General features: G+C 61.7%; 2 protein-coding genes across 2 annotated transcripts; both read left to right on the top strand.

The window, feature by feature from the left end:
- Window positions 1-857: 857 nt before the first annotated feature.
- Window positions 858-15,479, top strand: NAPA (NSF attachment protein alpha). The gene is made up of 11 exons (XM_067314393.1): window positions 858-996; window positions 4,515-4,594; window positions 5,156-5,272; window positions 8,940-8,986; window positions 9,445-9,522; window positions 11,416-11,471; window positions 12,125-12,209; window positions 12,541-12,645; window positions 12,839-12,907; window positions 13,398-13,448; window positions 14,010-15,479. The coding sequence occupies exons 1-11, from the start codon at window positions 899-901 to the stop codon at window positions 14,109-14,111; spliced, it is 888 nt and encodes a 295-aa protein (XP_067170494.1). The 5' UTR covers window positions 858-898; the 3' UTR covers window positions 14,112-15,479.
- A 1,178-nt stretch (window positions 15,480-16,657) lies between these two features.
- KPTN (kaptin, actin binding protein) lies at window positions 16,658-21,498 on the top strand. The gene is made up of 12 exons (XM_067314512.1): window positions 16,658-16,895; window positions 17,530-17,612; window positions 17,694-17,778; window positions 18,230-18,284; window positions 18,734-18,809; window positions 19,024-19,097; window positions 19,222-19,331; window positions 19,692-19,792; window positions 20,245-20,294; window positions 20,578-20,713; window positions 21,053-21,262; window positions 21,375-21,498. Exons 1-12 carry the CDS (start codon window positions 16,685-16,687, stop codon window positions 21,483-21,485), a joined length of 1,302 nt encoding a protein of 433 aa, XP_067170613.1. The 5' UTR covers window positions 16,658-16,684; the 3' UTR covers window positions 21,486-21,498.
- The last annotated feature ends 841 nt before the right edge of the window (window positions 21,499-22,339 follow it).

Genomic DNA, 22,339 nt, shown 5'->3' with positions numbered 1-22,339 from the left:
ACGCTTTTATTTAACGCTGTCGCAGCCAGGTTCTGGCAGGGACCCTGCACTCCCCAAAGCCCGAGCTTCTGCGTGGCCGGGCGCAGCTGTGCGGCTCCCTGCGGGGAGTGGGACCGTGCCCCCCCCCCCGGCTGCTGGGGGGACAGGGAGACCCCAGGGTCGCTGTGACCCCCCCAAGGTCCTGGGGTACCCCAGTGTTGCCGTGCCCCCCGGCTCCTGGTGGGACAGGGAGACCCCAGGGTTGTTGTGACCCCCCTGGCTCCTGGGGGGACAGGGGGACCCCCAGGGTCACTGTGACCCCCCCCCCAAGGTCCTGGGGGACCCCAGTGTTGCCATGCCCCCAGCGCCTGGGGGGACAGGGAGCCCCGAGGGTCACTGTGACCCCCCCCAAGGACTTGGGGGGCCCCCCTGTTGCCATGCCCCCCAGCTCCTGGGGGGACTGGGAGGCCCCAAGGTCGCTGTGCCCCCCCCCACCCCAGCTCCTAGGGGACCCCATGGTTGCCGTGGCCCCCCCCCAAGCTCCTGGGGAGATGGGGGGGATCCTAATGTCACCGTGCCCCCCCCCGCAGCTCCTAGGGAGCCCCAGGGTCATCGTGCCCCCCCCCCCCCCCGGGGCACCCCAGGGCTGCCGTTGCCCCCCGCTCAAGCGGGGTTGGGGATCCGGGGGGGGGCCCCGGCCCGGCCCCGCCTGCGCCTCCTCCCTCCGGCCGCCAGGGGGCGCCGCCGCCGCGGGAGAAGGGGGGGTCGCTCACCTCCTCCCGCCTCACGTGGGCGCCGCCCGCCAATGGGGGCGCGCTGCCGGCGTCACGTGAGGAGGGGAGGGGCGGGGCGCGCGCCGGCGTCACGTGAGGCGGCGCCCGGGCAGCGCAGCGCAGCGCAGGTCTGTACGGCGGCCGCCATGGACCAGGCCGGGAAGGAGAAGGAGGCGCTGCAGCTCCTGGCTGAGGCCGACAAGAAGGTGCGCGGCTCCCAGTCCTTCTTCGCCGGCCTCTTCGGGTGAGTGCGCTGTTCCCGGCCCGCCCCGGGCCCGGTCTCGGTCTCCGCCCCCCCCTGGGGCCGGCACCCTCCTCCCGAGCCCTGGCAACAGTGGGGGGGGAGGGGAAAGGTGTTAGGGCCTGGTGGGGGGCTGTGGGGTGAGAGTGCTGGGCCCCACGGGGGGTTTGGGGGTTGTGGGGTGAGAGTGCTGGGCCCCACGGGGGGTTTGGGGGTTGTGGGGTGAGAGTGCTGGGCCCTACTGGGGGTTTGGGAGTTGTGGGGTGAGGGTGCTGGGCCCTACTGGGGGTTTGGGAGTTGTGGGGAAGGGTGTTGGGGGGTTTGGGGGGTTGTGGGGTGAGGGTGTTGGGCCCTGTGGGGGGTTTGGGGTGTGGGGAAGGGTGCTGGGGGGGTTGTGGGGTTATGGGGTGAGGGTGCTGGGCTCTGTGGGGGGTTTGGGGGGTTGTGGGATGAGGGTGCTGGGCACTATGGGGGGGTTGGGGGTTGTGGGGTGAGAGTGCTGGGCCCCACGGGGGGTTTGGGGGTGGGGAATGGTGTCAGGGGTTGGTGGGGGTGCTGAGCCCTGGGGGGATTAGGAAGGCTTTGGGGTTGCTGTGGGGTGGAGGTGCTTGGGCAGTGGGAGGGTGCCAGGGGGTGGGGAAGGGTGTTGGGGGGTGCTATGGGGTGAGGAGGCTGGGCACCAGGGGGTGCTGGGGGGCAGGGGGCTATCGGAGTGCGAAGGGGGTGCCAGCGGCCATTCCCCACGCAGGAGAGAGGAGGGGGGGGGACGGTGGAGAACAGGGAGTTTGGGCTAAAACCGGGAGCCGAGGCCTCGGGGGACGAGCTCAGACCCCTGGGGCGGCCAGTGGTTCAGTCCCCGACGCCATCCTGAGCCTGAAACGACCCTAAAGGAGGGGTGAAACAGCAAAGGGAGCCCTGAAACGACGAGCCGGGTGTTCCCCTTCAGGATTTGGGGAAAGAGGAGCTTTTAGTGATGTTGTGAAGTGAGGAACCTCAGAAACGACAGCAAAATTAAAAGGGAAGGACCAAGGTGCTTAGAGAGGCAGCGCCTGTTTCCGAGGGGCCCTTAAAAGTTGTTGGGTGCTTTTACTGACTCTGTTCCCTGGCGCTCGCTCCTAAGTTCATCGTAAATTAGTTGCTCTCAGCTTGTGTTTTAAAAACAGCAGAATTTTTTTGGGTGGTGGTGGTGGGATTCTGCTCTACCAAAACTTAATTGATCCTGCATCTCTGCACTGGCTTGTTCAGGACTGAGAGTTCTGTTTCCTCCTGCCCAGACCTTATTTGTGAGGGACTAATTACATGGATTTAACTTGCCTTCTCGGCGTAATTTGAATTTACCTCTGTAAACGAAGGCTGGAGGCTCTTCCACGTTCATGCTGCTTGGTTAGGCTCTTGCTCCAGCTTTGCGCAGCTGGATCGCTAGGGGAGGAGAAATCAGAGGTGTCCAGCCTTGGAAGACTGCAAAATTCGGCTTTAACCAAGTACGTAGAGGGTTTCATAAGGAAGAACGAGTTCATCGCTTGCCCTTGCAGGGCCCTGATAAGGGGAAGGTTTGTCAGCCTTGTTTTGCAGGGGGAGGCGATGCGCCGGGAGGTTTTCCCAGCGCTCGCGGGGTGCAGTCCGGACACCTGGTTTCTCTTCTGCAGTTTGTTTTGTCGTTGCTCTGAAGTTACTCTTTGCTTCTGCGTAGCAAGATCCGAAAGAAATTCGATGCTGCTTTTATTATTTGAAAACTTCAGATTAATGGCAGGTAGAAAACTAGGGCGTTTAAATATTAAAGGACGACGATGGTGTTTAATCACAGCGTTCTTTCAGTTAAAAGGCTGTTTCTCGTACTCCTAAAAAAACCTTGGTAGTTTTACATTTCTTTGAGCTATCTTTAGCCCGGAGGGTCTGAAGGCAGATCACAAAGCGTGCGACGCCTGGCTTCAGCAATCTGCGAGATGCTTATCGCGTCCTTGGCGAAGTTATCGCGCACGCCAGCGTTCGCGCTGGCCTGCTTGGTCGTCCTGCCTGAAGATGAAATCACTGGAAATAGAGTTTTTCTTTTTTCGTTGGGGCAGAGCAGCTGATTCTGCGACTGGATCTTGTGGTTCCAGGGGAGCCTGGTTCCTCCAGGCTGAAAAGATAAACTTTGCTGGGATGGAGAGCGCAGGCTGCCTTGATTTTCTGATTAGTGAATTTCTGAGAAAAAAGGGGAAATGACTCTGGTTTGCAGATTAGTGATTTTCCTCCCCCCACCCCTTTTTGTGTAAATCGTAATGATTTGCTTAGTAACATTGATTGCACTGGTAACGTAGATGACTCTCTCGGGTGCAGGGGAAATTTTCCTCCTCGAGTTTGGGTTAATTTCAAGGCACCCGTGCTGGTGCTTTTACCTGTTTTGGGGAGCGGGAAAACTAGGGAACGAGAGAGAACTCGGTTGTTCAAGCCGATCCAGACTGGTGGAATAGCTTGCTGACTCCGACAAACTCTTTCTGTCAGTCCCTGCCACGTCTCTAACTGCAGGTTTCTAGCGAGAGGGAGGAAATGTGAGTGAAATTGCATGTTTTGCCTTAAAGGGAGGGGGGGGGGAAAAAAGGCAACTGTAATAAGCTCCCTTGACTTGTCAGTAGGGTTTTTAGTCAGAATCAATAAGGCCAATAGACGTGCGCATTCGTTAGCAAAACTGAAGAGCCGGAGGGTGGTGCTTGTTTGCTGCAGCTCCTGAATTTTAAGCGGGTTTTGGCTTTTTTTTTTTTTTTTGATGAGCTTGCTCTCTCCCAGCTTTCCCTTCGGGTCTCTCCCTTTCTCCTGGTCGCGTTGCGCGCCGGCAGCGTGCTATTTCTGGAATTTGCCCAGCTTATTCGAGAGCCAGGGCGGCCCTTGGGTGGCTGCTGGCTGCGCCCTTGCCAACATCTGCTTTGGCTGCTTAGCAGCGGAGGGAAGACGTGGGCTGGGGCTTCGCTGACAGCAACAGCGCGGATGCTTTGCCTCTTTGCTGCCGGATGATTTCTCCACTCGTTAATTATTAATAAAAGCAGCTTGTGTGAAGCGCTGGCCCAGCTCCTGCTGAGTCTTTGGAGCATCTCTCTGCCGGGGGGTGGGGGGAAGGCCCAGCCCTGGCGTGCTGCGTGGGCCTGGTGCTTCCCAGAGGGATTAGACTGCGCGGGGTGCCGGAGCTGGCGTTTCTCTCTTGCCTCCTAAGCCCCATCCTCGGTCACCTGCGAGCACGAGCCCTGAGCAAGCAGAACTGCAGTCAGCAAATCTGCTTCCCCCCCCCCCCCCCCCAGTTGGCCTCAATTTTAACTTCAGTGCCCTGAACCACAAGCCGTACTGGAGGGTCTGGCAGGTGCCGGTTCCCCGTAAATCCGGAGCTAGACGAGACGACTTGTCTTTGTTAGTAGCTCCTCCCAGGGGAACCTTTTTTGCTCTTGTTGGCAGCCTGAGTAGAGCAATGTAGGTTTTTTCCACTTGGGCGGTGGGTTTGAGCTTCCCTGCAGGCAACACGTGTGCAATGCCTGGCTTCTGTTCTCTTCCAGAGGCTCCTCCAGGATAGAGGAAGCATGCGACATCTACGCGCGAGCGGCAAACATGTTCAAAATGGCCAAAAACTGGAGCGGTACGTATGCGCGCGGCTGCAGTTGTGAGCCGTTTCCCTGCGTTTGTGGAGACGGGAGCGTGGTCTCGTGGGCTGTGGGTACAGTCTCCCGCCTCCTCCGGGAAGCAGTGAACTGCCGTGTCTGAAATCCAGTGTCACAAGCCCGTGAGAGACCTTACACGTGGCACTGGGAATGTGTACGTTCATATGGCCCGATTCCGGCATCTGGAAGGGAGCACACGCTGCTATTCCTGGCTTAGGAGAGGCACGGCACAGCCAAGGGAAGCATTCCTGGAAACAACCTGCCCAACTCCCTTTCCCCAGTCCCTGTCCCGTTCGCTCCACTGGGACCCAAAGCAGGAGATATTTTTTGGCTGCTGGGTGCTGCCAAACTTCAGTTTCTCGGTGCCTCTAGTAAACTCCTCCCGCAGCTCCTTAGTGCAGGCTGCGGTGCCGCTTACATGTCGCATGCTAAAAAAGCCAGTTTTAAAAATACCAGGAGAGGATAAGCTGCCCGCATCCTGCTTTTCCAGCCCGTATCTCTGAAACGGTTAAGATTATGCTTCCTGTTTTTCCTTCCAGCCGCAGGGAATGCCTTTTGCCAGGCGGCGCAGCTCCACCTGCAGCTGCAGAGCAAGCATGATGCAGCTACCAACTTCGTGGACGCAGGCAACGCCTTCAAGAAAGCTGACCCGCAAGGTGAGGGCTTGCTTCTCCTTTAGGCTTCCCAGAGTGGGGCGCCAGCAGTGCGCGAAAGGTGCTTGTTTTCTCTTGCCAGCTGGGGGAAGACGGGAGAGAATCCACCAGCTAGCAGAAGGGAGGCCCTTCGGGCCGTGTGGCTAGCACTGAGCTGTGACTTAGCAAAAACTGAGTAAATCTACCAGTTCTGCTCCTGTATTATGGGCAGGGATGCAGTGGCATGCATAAAAGGCCCCGATTTTGGATATCGAGGACTGCACGTAGCGTGTACCAAATAAGTTTACTTGCCTGTTACACAAGGATTTCTCCTGGGTGTGTATTATCCCATCCTCTTGACACCTCTGGGAATGAGTTGAGTTGCTGTGGGCTGGATTGACACGTTTCCCAAAGCTGCAAGTCACTCCAGGAGCTGAAGGCTGGCAAAGTTCACCTCCGCAGCTAGCATGCCTGTCAAATGACGCTGATCCCCAGTCTGCGGGAATCCCTGCGCCACCTGCGGAGCCTGTCTTTGAGCATATGGCTTCGGCTGAAGTCTTAGGAGCGGTGCGGTCATGATTCATGTGTCATGCATGAGTTGCGCTTTAATTTGGCTCCCCTCGCTCTAGCTTTAGAGCAACTCCTAGCCTGACTTCTGTTTAGAGCCAGAGATTGGGAGGGGGGGAATATTCTGGTGCTTCTCTGAAGCTGTGTTTGGCAGTTGATAGACCAGCTGAAAGCTTGCGCTGTCGTGAATGTTCTTCGTTCCTGACATCTGGAGCTTCAGCTGGCCTCCCTCGGGATGCGTAAACTAGTTGGGGTGTCCTGTGTGCTTCCCGTTTGGTGGCTTGGATCCTAGCTCTGAGCTGAAATGCCAGGGAGGAAGACAGCGGTAGAAACTGTCACGAGCTTGGACCATTGGGTTTAGGGTTTGAAGAGGGCAAGGAGCGCGTGAATATCCCCTGGGAGCGCGCATGCACGTGGCCAGGTAGCAAGCGCTCGAAACTAGAGCTTCTGGGGGGGCCAACCGCCCTGTGCGAATGTCCCTCCTCTCTGTTCCTTTCACAAAGGTGCTTTCAGTCTCTCTGGAAACGGATCTCGCCGGTATTTCACGGGCATCCCTGGGAAGTCCGAGTTCAGCTGTGCTCTTTGCAGTCTTCCTCCCCGGCAGATTGCCGGTCCTGGGGTTTGTCTTGCTTCACCCGCGCCAAGCGGCTTTGCTGGTCCTGGCAAGCTCTCTTGCTAGTTATCCCTGACACCGGGGTTATCCGACCTGTGGCTGGATCAGTTTGGGTGATTTTCAGAGAAGATAATGAAGTAACCTGAGGAGAAAACAAATTTAATCTCCTGGAGGATTTGCTTAATCTTCTGGAGATTTCTGTTCCGATTATATCCAGTCCTGTCGCTCTCTGCAGCATGCAGCCCCCGTTTTCCGCTTCCAGATGACTCGCGGGAGGAGGGTCGCTGGGTGGCCGTTTGAGCTGGGCTTGCCGAGAAGCGCTCACTCTCCCCAGTACGGTTTGTTGTGTCTTTTGGGTAACTGGAGGGGGAAGGTAGGAGTGAGTCTACCCGTTGCTAATTAGGCAGGCCTTCCTCCGCGTGGGAGCGGCGTGTAAGGCTGCTGTAAGGGGAATTAACTGGGTTGGAGATCCGTCTCTGGGCGTGCAGCCTCTTCTCTGCGATGCCGCGCCGGCTGCTAGACGGAGCGTGTTCTCCCGCGCCGAAGGAGCCGGTGCTGTGCCCCGCGGGGGGGGGAAACCTCGCGGCTTCCTGGCAAGCAAGGTGCGTGCGGAGGGTTAGCGCTGGACAGGCTCTGCCAGACCCCTGTGCCTCCCCGGGCAGAGCCTAGAGCTCCCTGCAAAGCCGAGATTAAGTTGTGACCCTGCAGAGGAACTTGGAGGAAAACCTCTGTAAATACCGGCCACGCGTCCCGACTGGGGAAAGAAAAAGACGTCTGTTGTCTGCCCTAGGTGAGCTGTCTTCGTTCTCGGAGCTCGTTAAGGCCCTTGACGGCCTTTATCTGAGAGCTGCAGGCGGCGAGCGCTGGGGCTCGCGGCCCGGAAGCGGGGAGCTCCTGCCCTTCGACTCGAGTGCCTGCGCTAGCGCGGCCTGTCTGCACCCGTTGGGTGGGATGCAGCGCGAACCCCTGCTTTTGAGCCTGCAATCTAACCCCGCTCAGCTCTTTTTTTTTTTTTTTTTGCGCTACAACGCTCTGCCGCCGGCCCCCGCTGCCCCCAGTCTCTCCTCCACCTTGAACTGCCGTCCCACGTCCCTAGGACTTGATGAGCCGAAGCCTCGATTGCGACAGCCGTCAGTCAGATGGCAGCTGCGCCTCCTGCTCCTTGGCTGTTCGCCTTCCTGCTAGGGAGCGCTGTGAGCCTGACAGCTGGGAGCAGTCAGAAAAAGCTCCGTCTCTGGGAGCCTGGCATTTATCTGCGGCAGAATTCCTCCCACGCCTCTTCGGAGAACGCTAGGGCAAGGCTCCTCCTGAAGCGAAGCAAAATGCTGCAGCTTCGGGCCCGGTCCTGGGCGGTGTGCGGCTCTCTATCTGTGGTCGACTCGGATGCTCGTCTGAGCGACGAGCACGTCTTCCCCCCAGATAAGCCCCGGCCGGGATGAAACACCCGGCTGCTAACAGCAGTGGCGGCTGGGTCTTAGCGCTGCACGGTGAATCCCACTGCAGAGTCGGGCCCTGGAGAGAGATGGCGAGGCGCTTCCTGGCGCTTGGTCCTCCGGGACAGGATCGGGGCTGTGGAGTACTACGCAGGCTGTGCTTCCACGTGGGCTGCTTGGGATCTGCATCTCAATGCTTTCCACCCTAGACAAAGGCCTTTTGTTCTGGGCAGGGGGGGGAAAAAAGTAGCTTATTCCTGCTTTCCGGCTGCTGGGCGGTTCTGCGCTCGGGGCGATGGATGGAGCGATGTCGCGTGGTGCTGGGTTCTGCTCCTAGGTACTGACCTGCTCTGTGAACTTCAGGAAATCGGTGCTTCTCCCCTCTCCTCCCGCCCCGGGCGCGGTGGGCGGTGGATGGAGCTATGGTGCGTGGTGAAGCGATAACTAGAGCCGCCCTTGGGAGTGCGTTACCCGTCCTCTGGCAGGTTCAGATGGGTCGGACCCGCTCCATCTCTAGCGATGTGCATTACCTGGGGGGAGGTGGGGTCTGTTTTAATGCAGCATCTTCTTGCCGTGGGGTTGATGCTGTTCTTGAAGAGTCTTTGCTGCTGTTGAAGCCACTCCGCATGCACCTTGGATTAGGATAACTTCCATCTGTAGCAGCGTTTAGCACTGGGGTTCGCGTACGTACGAAAGCAGTGTTGCTGATCTTGTCGTAGGTGGTCTCTGATCAGAGACCTGTGATGCAGCAAAATGTTCGTAGGCTGCTTGATACGAACTGTCTGACTTTTGTCCATCGGCTGTCTAACGCGGGGGCACAGGGACGCGATGGTACAAACGGAGAGAGAGTCTTTGATTTGCTCCGCAGTCCCCCGATGGTCGGTGTCACCACTCGCACGCTCTAAATTTCCCTAGAAGCCTGTAGCCTCAGCAGCTTTTCTTGAGTAGCTATTGATCTTTGAGCGTGCTATAAATACAGCTTCATCGCTTCGGGGAGGCTGGGAGAAGGAGGGAGGGGTGGCGAACGGCGCTGCTCTTCCAAAGCGCCTGTGTTCACAAATCTGTTCTCTCTTTTCAGAGGCCATTAACTGTTTGATCAGAGCTATCGAGATCTACACGGACATGGTGAGCCTGGCCGCGCTCTTTTCTGTCACCTCGGGAGATGGCTGTTTTTTCCCAGGAGGGAGGGTGGTGACGCTGAAGGGTTTGACGTACCTCCTTGGGTGTGCCATCAGCTCAGAGAGATGCCAGTGGAAGTCAGCATCTTTTTCTGGCATTTTTGTCCCTCTTGTTGGTATTGCAAAGGCTTAACGATGCTGCCCAGGAGAATGGGGCTGAAACCGGTGTCCGGTGGGAGCTAGAAGGTGGGCAGGTACCGAGGGACAAGTGTTTTCCTAGTGCTGGGAACGATGAGCTGAGCAGCATCGCCTGCTCTCAGAGCAGCTGTTAGGCAGCGCGCCCGTCTCGGAGCCGAGCGCTGGTGTCGAGATTGCTGTTGTGGAGCCTGGGGTCGCTCTCCCAAACGTCCCCTCGCGGAGGAGAGAAGTGCCAGCCCACACGTGCAAATGTGTCTCTGCTTTCAGGGTCGATTCACCATAGCCGCGAAACACCACATATCGATAGCGGAAATCTATGAGACGGAGCTGGTGGATATCGAAAAGGTAAACGTGGGGGAGAGAGGGGAATTTGCAGTGCAGGGGCCGAGCCGTCCTTGCAGCGCTTCCTGCCAGCTCGGGGCGTGGGGAAGCACAGCTCGAGCCACATCCGATGAATCCCGTAAATGTATTCCTCCCTTGAAGCTGGGATTTGCGAACCATCGAAACCCAGAGGCTTCATGGCTGGGACGGAGTGCAGGTGCTCGGTACGGGCATTGCTGATTCACTGCAGCCCTGACGGGCGAGCTCGGCACTGTCACGCGTGCGCAGGACGCCATGCCCTGCGCAAAGCGCCCTTTGCCCTGAGGCTGTTCCTGCCTCTTCCCCGAAACATTCCTGGTGCGTTAGCCGCCCTGCTGAGGTCTGCTGGCCTCCCGAAAGCTGCCGGGAAGGGGGCTTTAAGCTCAAATACCTGCGAGACTTCCTGGAGCGTGTCAGTCCCTGTACGGACCTGGGAAAACGCTTGGAATGGCCTTGCCGCTGCAGCTAATGAAAGAATAAAAGCTTCAGGCTTGCGTGGGTGTCTGAGAACTGCAGGAACAGGTCACCGGAGCCATCTGAAAAGAAATCACCACTACCAATCAAGGTAGTGAAGCTTTCTGCCTCTGCAGAGGCTGAAATGCCTGCCTGCCTTGGGCACCCTGAAGGGCCGTCTCTTCTGCTTTTTATACCCCTGGATGGCTAGGTGTTGTGACTTATGGGGGTATTTTTTTCCTTTCCTAGTTTAGACGTGTTCCTTGCTGGCTCGAAGTGAAATAAACCAGGTTTATTTTAAAGGGAAACAAGTTTCCACATCCTGCACGGATCTAATTCAGGCTTCCGCTCGCTTCATGAGTTAATTTAGTGCTGTTCTTGACACTCCTCCCAGCAAGTCTTTGTGACATCCTACTTGACAACTCCTGGGAATAACCCACAGTGTCTTTGCTGTCGCTAGAGCGGTGTACTCCGTGTGTATGTTCCCATGACAACTTCACAAATGCAGCTCCTAGATGCAGCTCCAGCTTCCTGAACACCTATCAGATCTATGGACGTGCCAGATAATAGGACACGTCTCCCTTCCTGCTTAGCTAGCCGGCTGGGCATCTCCCGCGGCCTTCCTGTCCGTCCTGCCCTGCCAGTCGCTCTTCCCCCATCTGTAAACAGCCTTGCTGCTGACGGAATAACCTGTTTTGTTTGCATTTGCCCCGCGGCTGGGCTCCTGTCATTCCCTAAGAAGGGCTGAGCTTGTGCAGCCAGATGCGCCAGCCCCCAGCTGGGCGAGCTCCCATCGGGAAGGCCTTCCCCCTCTTTGACACTGATCCTATAGGCTTAACGAAAGTAATGTGATTTGTCTTCACATTTGGTTGCGGTTGCCCAATAGGTCCCCAGCCTGCTGGCAGGAGATATGCGTGTGAAATGTACCCACAAGCAGCGAGGAGATGAGCCGCCCCCTTAAAGAATGGGCTGGAAAGAGGAAAATATCTCTAAGCTTGTTTTCTTTGGGGAGGGAGCGTGTCTTCGCTTAGCCTGGTGGCGCTGCGATGTCTTGGGGCATTCGCTGGCATCGAATCCGGCTGGAAGGTCCAGGTTCTGTCAAGGCTTTGCCGCACTCTCTCTCTGACCTTGTCCCCGCGGGGGAGCTGCCGGACAGTTGCCACCTTTATATCGGGCCCTGCGTTAGGAGCCAGCCACAGATGGCAGCGCCGATAGCGGAAGCCGCGTGGGCGGATTGGAGCGTGCATGCGTCCTGCAAGGCCCGGCTGTGAAGGATTCTCCCAAGCGGTTTCAGGCGCAGCATTGCTGAAGGCTGTACATCTCTGATATATATTTTTTCTTTTTTTTTTTTCTCTCTTTATTTTTTTTTAAATGGTACGTTACTCCCTGCTTGGGGAGCTCTCACTGTGTTTGCGTTCCTTCTAGGCGATAGCCCACTATGAGCAGGCTGCAGACTACTACAAAGGGGAAGAGTCCAACAGGTATAAAGACATGGCTGCGGACGTTGCGACCTCGGTTGCTCCTGGCTCTCCGGGAGCTGTCGTTGCAGCTCCCCGGGCAGGACAAGAGCTGTAACAGCCCAGAGAGGGTCGGGAAACAGATGGTGACTAAGTTTGTCTCTGAAGTTACTTCCCCCGCTGGAGCAAGGGGTATTGCATGCCTTGCTGGTGCTGGCTTCTTTCCCCGTCCTCTCCACCAGCTTCTGAACCGGGCAAGGTGTGACACCCTTTTCTGCTTGTGCAGGCAAGCCGTGGCCTGTCCCGTTGCAGAAGCTCAGTCGTATGGGAGAGGGGAGGGTTCCCAACTGCCCCTTGCTCCCTGTGCTCTGGCACCAGTAAACTCGCAGGAATCGGTCTCCTGTGCTTAACAGCTTCAGCCACTTCTCCCTCTCTGGGGAAACCCATGTCCTGCAGCGAGGCAGGAGCTGGGGTGTCCGAGGGGCAGGGGCGCTACGGCTTGCAGCACTGACATACGTGCTGGAAGGGAAGGTGGGACTCCCACGACAGGGTTAAAACAATACTTTGCGGATAGCACGATCCGGTCGGACGCGCCGGGGCGGTGATGCTCCGTGTGCGTGCACCGGCGGAGGGCAGTGCCGGCCGCCCTGAGCTTTCCCGGTTCTCTCTCCCCACAGCTCTGCTAACAAGTGCTTGCTGAAAGTGGCCACTTACGCAGCTCAGCTGGAGCAGTACCAGAAAGCCGTGGAGATCTACGAGCAGGTCTGTGACTCCTCGTTGCGTTGGAAGGGCAGGCGCTGCCAGCCCTCTTGCAAAACATGATGGCTTGTGCCCGCTGGAGATGCTGAGGTTTGTCTTCACCCCTGTCTTTAACTGCAAAAGGCTTCTTGCCGGCCTGTAAATGAGCTCCCTAAAGTGGGGGGCAGGTAGGTGGCCCTTTAAAGGCCTCTGAACGGGCTGGCAGTCTCTGCTGCAGCAAAAAGGGCCGTTACCAGAAGCTCTTTGCTGCAGCCCCTCTTGCAATTGCCCTGTTCAGATCTGACACGACTTAAGTATCTTAGGAAGCCTCTCTCATCCCTGGTGTCTTCTCCAGGTGGGCACCAGCGCGATGGACAGTCCCCTGCTGAAGTACAGCGCCAAGGAGTACTTCTTCAAGGCGGCCCTCTGCCACTTCTGCATCGACATGCTCAATGCAAAGGTTTGGGGAAGGCTAGAGCTGCTCGTCTGGGGTGGGTGCGGGGTGCCCGGCCCCTTGACGCAGCAAACGAATGTCTTGGCTGCAAGCAGAGGGTCGGAAGGGGGCTGGGGTCTCGGGGCTGTGAGACGGCCTCCCCCAGTCCTTTTTCAAGCTTCTCTCCCTGTGGGTGCTCATCTCATCTCTTGCTCTCTAGCTGGCCGTGCAGAAGTACGAAGAGATGTTTCCGGCTTTCATGGAATCCAGGGAGTGCAAGTTGATCAAAGTGAGTAGCAGAGTTAATTCCCTCCTCTAACCTGCGTCACGGAGTGGCTAGGAAAGAAACGCCATAAGGAATTGCAGCAAGGAGCACGGCCTGCTCCCGGGGAGCGCTAAAAGGCACCTGGACCAGAACTCCGTCACTAGAGTTGTGGGCTGGCTGCCCCAAGTGTGATTTCTCGCAGCGCGGATCCTGGACAAGATGGGCCTTTGCTCTGCCCTGCCAAGGCAGTTCCTTCCCCCCTGCTGCTCTCCAAATCTGTTCTTAAGAAACTCAGGCGTAAAGCCAACCTAGCGGCAGTTTGCAGGACACGCGCTGGCCCGCAACCTCCCTGGAGGCCGGTGGATTTTCCCTCCGTCGTTGCCCTCAACCGCAAGGGCTTTGCATGTGCGGCACGGCACCTCTCGAGGAGGCAGGCAGTGCTGGCAGGCCCTGCAGCACGTGGGAACGGAGGAAGACCTCTGCTGATCTCCTGCGTGCTCTTTTTCTTTCGTAGAAGCTGCTGGATGCTCACGAGGAACAGAACATAGACGGCTACACTGATGCGGTAAGTTACGTGCTGATTGGAAGCATCTTGTCTTAAAAGTTCCTCTAGGGCAAACACGCTGTGGGGAGGTACCGCAAACGTGAAGGGAAAAGCTCTTGCCTGCCTGCGTCCACCACGGATGCTTCCAGGTCCAGCTTTGTGCCCTCAGCTTGCTCTCCAGAGCTTTCCTCGCTTTGCAGGTTCTCGCACGTGTTTGTGCAATGTTTGGCCCCGTTCCCACTTTCTCAGACCCTCTTTATCACCAAGTTCGTAGAGATCTCCAGGTACTCTGCTCCTGGAGGTCAGCAGTGCTGCCCCACTGCGCAGGCGGGTGTCTGGGGCGCAGCCACCGGATCTGATTTCAAGCGGTAGAAGGGATCTCCTGTGTCCCAGCACCTTGTCCTTGAGGCCGTGCTGCCTGATAACACCCTGAATTCCTTTCCCAAGGCTCTTCGGACTCTCCTTCCCAAATAACGCCCTAACCAGGAGCCTGTCTGGTGCTTCCCTGAAAGCTAGTGCTGCTGGGTGTTTTGCCTCTTCCCTGCTCTCCGCCTTTCTCTGAGGATGTTTTTCTCCCTCTAGGTAAAGGAATACGATTCCATCTCTCGGCTGGACCAGTGGCTCACCACCATGCTGCTCCGCATCAAGAAAACCATCCAGGGCGAAGAGGAGGACTTGCGTTAAACAGTGGCCTGCCCCTTCCTTCCTGGTTAAAGGCAATTCTCAACGCAGCGCCCTGCGGAGAGATCTGGGAGGGTGGGGAGGGCAAGGTCTGGAGGGAGAAGGAATTGGCCTCCAAATAGCATTAACCTTTCTCGTGGCCCTTTTCCCCGCAACCCAAAGAGCGGAGCTGTTGGTCAGGGCCGGGGCCTGAGACATCGCTGCCCGGCTTGGCTGTTCTAGAGAAAAAAGTATTAAGGCGACCCCATTTTCTGCTCTTCAGATTGCCCCAACCTGCCTCCAGCTCCTGCCCCACGGGCCTGGCTTTAACCCTTCCCTCACTGTAAATGAACCTTTCTTCAGATATTTAATTGTATAATATATTCCATACGAGTTGAGGTTTTAAGCCTGCGTTAGCTTCCCCCTCCTGCCCCCCCGTGCTGGCTTCAGCAGACGGCCCACAACCGCCTCTCCTCACTTCTCGCCCCGCTGTTCAGCAGCTTCTCCCCCTGGGACGGGGAGGTCGGGTGGTCCCGATTCTCCGGGACGGGGGCCTGCTTTGGGCTGCGCCTCCTTCCCTCCTGGGCTGGGCGGCCTGAACACCTTGCTCGCCCCAGGCAGGGATTTTGGGATCGATGCGACGTAGCCCTTGTTAGTTCAAATTTCCCCAGTTTTGGCTAGATAGCAGCAGAGACTCCTGCCCCGTCCTTTCCCGCCGCTTCGGTTCGAGCAGTCTCTGCACTTCTCCCCTCTCGCAGCGCACCGAAGCCTGGGCATCGCCTCTCCCGCGCGGGGAGCCTGCCCCCGGCCTCGCTGCTTCCCTGCTTATTTCGGAGAGGAACGCTCTTAAAAACACTGCCGGCAGCAGACGCGTCCTGTAGCAGCCTCCTTCCCTGAAACCAGCAGCTGCGTGCGAGCTGCTCTCGCTCCTTCCTTCTCGGGGCTTTCAGTTCCCTTTTTAAGAAGCGTCGGGAGGGGAATGACTTCGGAGCCCTCGTCCCTCCCAGCTGCCGGTAGGGGAGCCCAAAGAGGAGGAAGATGAAGGATTTCTTTCCCCTTCCTGCGACGGGGGTGGCTCGGACCTAGCACGGTGCTCGGGGGGGAGGCGGCAGCCCTGGCTCTGTTCTGACTCCCGCGCAGAATCGTGCACAAAATCCTGGCTGCCCAAAGGGTTTCAGGTTTTTCTCCCTCTTTGCTTTGGGCACGCGGTGTGGGGCGGCGGGACGGGGCTGCCCTGCTCCCCACGCCTCCCTCGCGGCCGTTCCCGCTTCCGGGCCCCGGTCAGCTGAAGGAGACGGGAGGTGCTGCCGCATGTTTTAACGTCGACCACTCCACTCGCGCTGCCTGTAGCGACCAGTTGCACACGGCCAATAAAACTTTGCATGAGCGGAACTGGGAAAGGGCCCTGTGCTTCCGCGCGGAGCCCGCGCGGAGCAGGAGGGGGGTGCTTGCCTCTCTCTCCATCCCCTCCGGCCCCCTTAGTGCTTCCCTCCTCTCCGTGACCGGGGTTCGGCTCTGGCTGAATTGCAGGAAGCGGAGGAAGGAGGAGGATGATGATGATGATGGGGCCCTGGCCATGTTCTTGCCCCCTCCCTGTGCTGCCCCACTGCTCTCCCTGTGCCCCCGGCCCCCCTTCCTGCCCTGCTAATGACTCCCTGCTGCCCCTAATGAGATTGCGCCCCCCCTGGGGCAGCTCTTGCCCACACTGCGGCCCCCCGGTGTGGGGCAGAGGCTGCGCGGATGGAGGGAGGAGCGATGGAAGTGGGTGCGCCCAGCCCCATAACTGCCCCAGGGGTCGCAGCCCTGCCCCGTAACCCCCCTGCCTATGCTCTGTGGGTCCCTGTCCTGCCCCTTGGAGCCCCCCCCATGCCCTGGGGGTCCCTGTTGTGCCCCATAGAGCCCCCACAGCCACCCCCCATGCACTGGGTGGCCATGTCCTGCCTCATAGAGCCCCCCCCAATAATCCCTGCCCCAGCCCTGAGGGCACCAACCCTGCCCCATAGAGCCCCTGATAGCCCCCCCCATGCCCTGGGGGTCCCTGTTGTGCCCCATAGAACTCTGCCATAGCTTCCCCCCATGCCCTGAGGGTCCCTGTCGTGCCCCATAGAGCTCCCCTACAGCTTCCCCCCCACCCTGGGGGTCCATGTTGTGCCCCATAGAGCCCCCCCCAACCCTGGGGGTCTGTGTCATGCCCCATAGAGCCCCCCCCATGTCCCAAGGGTCCCTGTTGTGCCCCATAGAGCCCCCGATAGCTTCCCCCATGCCCTGGGGGTTCCTGTCCTGCCCCATAGAGCCCCCCCATGTCCCAAGGGTCCCTGTGGTGCCCCATAGAGCCCCCCCCAACCCTGGGGGTCCCTGTCCTGCCCCATAGCCCCTCCCACCCCCTGCCCCCCCGCCTTGGGGGGCGGAGCCAGGCTCGCCCCGCCCCCGCGGCCGCCGCCATGTTGGGGGCGGGCCCGGCGTCGCCGCGGTGACGTCAGCAGCGCGCCGGAGCCGGCGCAGGCCCCGGGGTCGGGAGCGGGAGCGGCTGCGGCGCTGCCGGGCCGGGAGCGGGGCCCGGGATCGGGATCGGGAACGGGAACGGGAACGGGGCCGCCATGGCGGCGCGCTGCCCGCTGGTGGAGGACAGCTTCACCCGGCTCGCCTCGCAGAGCAACGTGTACGGGCTGGCGGCGCTGGCGGGCGGCGAGGGCCCCGCGGGGCTCCTGGCCGCCACCCTGAAGGGGAAGGTGATTCACTTCCGGTACCACGACCTGCGCCAGAAGCTGCGGCCCGTCGCCCGGGAGCTGCAGTTCACCTACATCCCGGGTCAGGGGTCGTGCGGGGTCAGGGGTCACCTTGGGGGGAGGGGCGGGCCGCCTGCGCCCCGGGTCAGGGGTCACAGAGGGTCAGGGGTCACGTGAGAGGCGGGGCAGGCCACCTGTGTCCCGGGTCAGGGGTCACAGAGGGTCAGGGGTCACAGGGATGGGAGGAGCAAACCACCTGTGTCCCGGGTCAGGGGTCACGGAGGGTCAGGGGTCACGTTGGGGGGAGGGACAGGCCACTTGTGTTCCGGGTCAGGAGTCACGGGGATGGGAGGAGCAAGCCACCTGTGTCCCAGGTCAGAGGTCATGAGGGTCAGAGGTCACATTGGGGGAGGGGCAGGCCACCTATGTTCCAGGTCAGGGGTCACGAGGGTCAGGGGTCACATTAGGGGGAGGAGCAGGCCCCCTGGGTCACAGGTCATGGAGGGCCAGGGGTCACATGAGGGTAGGGGTGGGACACCTATATCCTAGGTCAGGGGTCACAAAGGTCAACAGGGAGTAGCCCATCTATAGGCCAGGTCAGGGGTCACGGAGGGTCAGGGGTCGCCGGGGCGGTCCTGGGTGGGGGGGCAGGGCCGTTTGGGGGCCGGCGGCTCCCCCGGGGGCGGCACGGACTGCTCACGCCGCTGCCACCGCAGTCGACGCCGAGATCGTCTCCATCGACTCCTTCCGGAAGTCGCCTCCGAAACGCGGCCTCGTGGTGGGAATCACCTTCATCAAGGTACGGCGGGGCTCTGCCCCCGGCGCCCACGGGGCCTCCCGCCGGCTCCGCACGCCCCGACCCCTTCCCGCTGCTCCCCAGGACTCCGGGGATAAGGCGAGTCCCTTCCTCAACATCTACTGCGACTACGAGCCCGGCTCCGAGTACGACCTGGACTCCATAGCGCGTAAGCGGCCGCCGCGCGGCTCTGCCTCCCGGCCGGGGGGCTCCAGGGATCCGCGCGGGGCTGCCGTAGCGGCAGGCCCTTCCCTGGCCTCGTCAGGGCCGTCTTTAATTAGCTCTGACGGGCTCTGCGCAGCCCCTGACCGGAGCAGCTGACGCGGAGAAAGAGCTCGAGGGAGCAAACGCTGCTGTGTTTTTCCCCCTCGTCACGTTGCCTGAGGCCCGCTGGGACGCAGTTCGTGCCTGGCAGCATCCGGAAACTCCGAGCAGAGCCCGAAATTAAATCCAGACCCAAGTCCCTGCGTGTCGGAGCGATCGGGCAGCAGCTGCTGCGCTGGAGCGGAGTCTCCAGGCTTTGCTTTTCCCCCGCGGATTGTTTCCTCGCCGTCGGTCGGAAGCCGACAGCCGCGGCTCTGCCCGTTCACCGCGGGCTCTTCCCTCTTCTTTTCCCGCAGAAAGCTGCTTGAACCTGGAGCTGCAGTTCACGCCTTTCCAGCTCTACCACGCCGAGTGCGTACGACGCCCGCGCCCTCTCCCTGCGCCCGCGCTCGCGTCGGATTGGTCGTTCAAGCGCCCGGCATCCTTCGGGGCGCAGGTCAGCTGCGCCCCTTCTCCGCGGCGATCCCCCGCTCGGATCCCCCAGAGGCATCCGGCAGGGCCGCTCCGTCCATCCGAGCTCTCCCGGCGGCTCCTGGCCGCGCTCGCGTCGCTGCCTGCTGTTGAGCTGCAGCGTTTCGCCCCGGCGCGGGGAGTCGTCTCCGCTCGCTCCCCGCTTCCTCCCGTGACGCGCGAAGCCCAGCGGAGCCCGCGAGCCTGCGGCACCCCTCGGAGCCGCGTCCCTGCGAGGGGCTGCGGCTTTCTCCGTCCCAGCTGTGACCTCGCTCGCTCCAGCCGCGCTGCTCCCTCCCCACAGCTCGCCGGGCCGTTTTTTTGGGTAACCCTCTCCTCTGTCCGCACAGAGTCTGTGTCGGGGACAAGCCGGAGACCGTCTTCCTGCTGAGCGGGAACGACCCCTGCATCCATCTGTACAAGGAGGTGAGCGGGGGCGCTGAGCCCACACGGTATTTTGGGTTTTCTGTGCCCCGATACGTGCCGGATTTCGGGGCTGGGCACGCGGAGGGCGTTTGCCCCGGCAGGGATGAGGCTGGGGGAAGGCAGGGCAGAGCCCGAGCCCTCTGCCGCCTCGGGAGGGCTGAAGGTGACGGCCGCGGGGTCGCTCAGTGCCGCCGCCCTGCTTCCTCCCGCGCAGAACGAAGGTTTGCACCAGTTTGAGGAACAACCGGTCCAGAACCTCTTTCCCGAGCTCCAGGAGCTGCCGAGCAAGTAAGTTCGTTAGAGGAAGCGGCTCGCCGAGCGCGACAGCGATGGACGGCTTCGCCTCCCGTCCCGGAGCAGGCCGCCCCGGCGGGCGCCGCGCTCAGGCTCGCCTCTCGCCCGCGCCCCGCAGCGTGCTCTGGCTGGACGTCTGCAACATCCCCAGCTCGGGCCAGCGCATCACCGCCTTCGGCTGCCAGAGCGGCTACGTCCGCGTTGCCCAGGTGGACCAGGCCAGCAGAGGTGAGAGCCGGCTGCCCTTCCCCGCTTCTCCGTGCGGGTATCCGGAGCGCGGAATAATTCAGCTCCGAGGAACCAGTCTGGCTCCGTTGCGGTCCGCGGGGCAGTAGCCGTTGGCGGCAGCTAAGTCGTGTCTTACCTGCTGCAAGGCAGGCTGCTGCCCTGGGCCGGGAGCTGTTGGAGCGGCCCCGGGTTCGGCTCTGGATCCGATGCCGGATGCCTCCCTGCCCCAGGCCGTGTCCTCCTTGGAGATGGGGCAGTGACGTTCCCGGTGTCCGCAGGACGGCTGCCGGGAGCCCCTCGCGGCCCGGCCTGGCTCGGCGAGCCCCGCAGCGGCCGCTCTCTCCGCTCTCTCCGTTGCAGTGGTGCTCCAGAGCTGGAGTATCCAGCAGGACGGCCCCATTTCCAAGGTGCTGGTGTTCGCCCTGCCGTCGGCCTGCCCTCGGGAGGAGCCGGGCGCTGACGCAACCGAGAGTGGTGAGAGCCGGGCGACGGCGGGTTGTGCGTGGCAGAGCTGATGCGGCTCCGTGGGTTTAGCCTAGACGTGCTAAATACGGACGGGTCTGTTCTTTAAATCCTGATCGCTGCTTGCAGAGGGACCTAGAGCTCTGCGGAGCTCTGGTTCCCACCCAGCAGCCCTCCGCTGCCGTCGGAGAGGCTGGGGCGGGAGAGCCGGTGGGGCACAGCCCTTCCGCGGCCCCGGAAAACGCCGTGGGGGCAAGGGCACGGGGACGCTGTCCCCGACGCGGGCTTCCTCCTCCTCCTCCTCCTCCGTGAGCGGGCTGGGGAGCGGGAGGCGCGCGCATCCCGGCAGCTCGCCCAGCGCCCCGCAGAGCCTGGGCATCGCGTGCCGGCCGGCTGCGCGCCCGACCGCGTGTCCTCCTTGCCCCTCGCAGGTGAGGCCGGCGCCCCGCAGGGCTACAGCGTCCTTGTCACCAGCACCATCGAGCTCTCCGTGGTGTACAGGTGAGTGCGGCGGCGCGGCGAGGCGGAAAGGCCCCGCCGAGGCCGCGTCCGCCCCTGCGAGCAGGGCTCAGCCCCTCTTTGCTGTTGGACGCGGCTCCTCCAGCTGGGCCCTGCGGAGCTGGCGGCTCCGGGAGGCGTCCACTCCCCGTGCCGTGACTCCCGGCAGCGCCCCGGCTTGGAGCAGGGAGGGCCGCGAGGCGGGAACGTGCCCTCCGCGCTCCTGAGCCGAGCCGAGCCGAGTGTCAGCTGTCGGCGTCTCCCCCTCCGCCCTCGGCTCCCCTAGGGACGTGCTGACGAGGGGCCTGGGAGACCAGGTGACCTTGCCGGGCAGCGACCAGTACGACAGCGTGCTCTGCGCCCTGGTGACCGACGTCGACTTCGACGGCGCCCGGGAGATCCTCCTGGGCACCTACGGGCAGGTGAGCGGGGCGGGGGGAGCGGGGCAGCCCGCAGGGCCCGTGCCGGCACGCGGCCGTGAAACCCCGCAGCCGGCAGTTCCACCGCTGAACGAAGCGCAGACACGTGACGCGCGTGTTGCACGTTTCCTCTTAAACCTCCGCGTTCCTTCTGCCGACGTGCAGACAGCTCTCGAGCAGATCTTTGGCTTTTCCTGGGTTTTTTTTTGGGGGGCGTTAAACGCGCTTCCTCTCGCGCTGAGCCTGTGCTTTGCGAGGCTGCGCTGCCTCCCCAGCCTGGCGAATCCCCCTCTCAAACTCGCCTGCCGTTTCCCAGCACGTGTCCGTCTCTCTGTGCCGCAGGAGCTGCTCTGCTACAAGTACGGGAGCCCCGACGCTCCCCAGGCCGCGGCGGCGGGGTCCCCGGCCGCATCCCCGCGGGGCGGCGAGTTCCACCTGCTCTGGAAGCGGAGCTTCCCCAGCCCGCTGCTCTCCATGGAGTACGCGGACCTGACCTCCGACGGGCTCTGCGAGCTGGCCGTGGTGTGCCTGAAGGGGCTCCACGTCTTGCAGGTGAGCGGGCGGCTCGTCCCGGAGCGGGGCGCACACGCGGCGTCGGCGGCGTCAGCGTCCGGCTTCTCCGTGCCGCGGCGTCACCCCCCCGTCTCTCCTCTCCCGGCTGCAGCACAGCCTGGTGCAGACGGCCCAGTGCGTCCTGGAGCGGCTCCGCTGGGAAGCGGCGCGCAGAGCCCAGCGCAGCCTCGGCCCCACCGACGCGGGCGCGACGAAGGACTGACGGTCTGCGGCGGCAGCGGGGTGCCCCAAAGAGCGTGGCCGGGCCACGTCGGAGGCTCCGTCGAGAGCCGCGGGACCAGGCGGCGGAGGAGGACGGTGCCTTGGCGGGGGACGAGGCTGAACGTGGGGAAACACCCCCAGAATCCTCCAGTCTTGCCACCGAGGCAGGAGCCAGCCCGGGTAGATCCTGGCCTCGGTCTTAGCGAGGCTACGGCCAACTTGGATGTAAACTTGTCGTGCCCCAGCCAGTAAACGCGCACGTGTGCCCAGCTTCCTGCTGGCAGCCCTTTCTTCCCCGAGGAATGCCCGAGGGTGCCAGGAAAAGCCCGCAAGGCTCCTCTCGCTGCCCGGCTCCCTTCCGCGCCCCGCGGATGGGCCGTGGCCGGGCTCCAGCCCGCGGAGCGCAGAGCGGCGAGGAGGGAGAGCCCGGCGCGGCGCTCGGAGCCGCAAGCCGAGCGGTTTGACGCCGAGCGCTCAAAGCAGCCTCGACCGCCCCCGTCGCTGGGGTCAGCCCCCAGCCGGGATTTCGCGTAGGCGTCCGCGAGCTCCCCCCACCCCCCCCTCCTCGCCGGGGTTTGCTGCGCGGCGGCGGCGTCGACAGTCTCTCAGCCTCGCTGCCAGGTGCCTCCCCTCCTCGCCGCAGCGCGTTCGCATCTGGTTCCTGTGCTAATTGTGCCACGGCCGAGGAAGGGGCCGGAGCGCGGGGAGGCGCCGCGAGGGAGACGGCGCACGGAGCTGCGCTCGCGGGGTTAAAACGCGGCTCCAGGCGATGCCGAAGCGGCCCCGGGCGTGGGTGAAGCGCGGGTGACTCATCCCAGCAGGTGACGGGGGTGGGGGGGGGACTCGGGCGGCCGT

This window comes from Apteryx mantelli, chromosome 35 (assembly GCF_036417845.1).
Source record: "Apteryx mantelli isolate bAptMan1 chromosome 35, bAptMan1.hap1, whole genome shotgun sequence".
In the NCBI taxonomy this organism is placed as follows: domain Eukaryota; kingdom Metazoa; phylum Chordata; class Aves; order Apterygiformes; family Apterygidae; genus Apteryx; species Apteryx mantelli.
The sequence above is the reverse complement of the archived record's forward strand: the minus strand, read 5'-3'. Positions and strand labels throughout refer to the sequence as shown.

Bases quoted from the DNA above. Each gene is read 5' to 3' on its own strand.
- NAPA (XM_067314393.1), top strand. From the start codon at position 899: ATGGACCAGGCCGGGAAGGAGAAGGAGGCGCTGCAGCTCCTGGCTGAG. The intron at 4,595-5,155 runs GTACGTATGCGC...TTTTCCTTCCAG, and splicing joins AATGGCCAAAAACTGGAGCG to CCGCAGGGAATGCCTTTTGC. The intron at 13,449-14,009 runs GTAAGTTACGTG...TTCTCCCTCTAG, and splicing joins TAGACGGCTACACTGATGCG to GTAAAGGAATACGATTCCAT.
- KPTN (XM_067314512.1), top strand. From the start codon at position 16,685: ATGGCGGCGCGCTGCCCGCTGGTGGAGGACAGCTTCACCCGGCTCGCC. The intron at 19,332-19,691 runs GTGAGAGCCGGC...TCTCCGTTGCAG, and splicing joins GGTGGACCAGGCCAGCAGAG to TGGTGCTCCAGAGCTGGAGT. The intron at 19,793-20,244 runs GCAACCGAGAGT...GGCGCCCCGCAG, and splicing joins GGGAGGAGCCGGGCGCTGAC to GGCTACAGCGTCCTTGTCAC.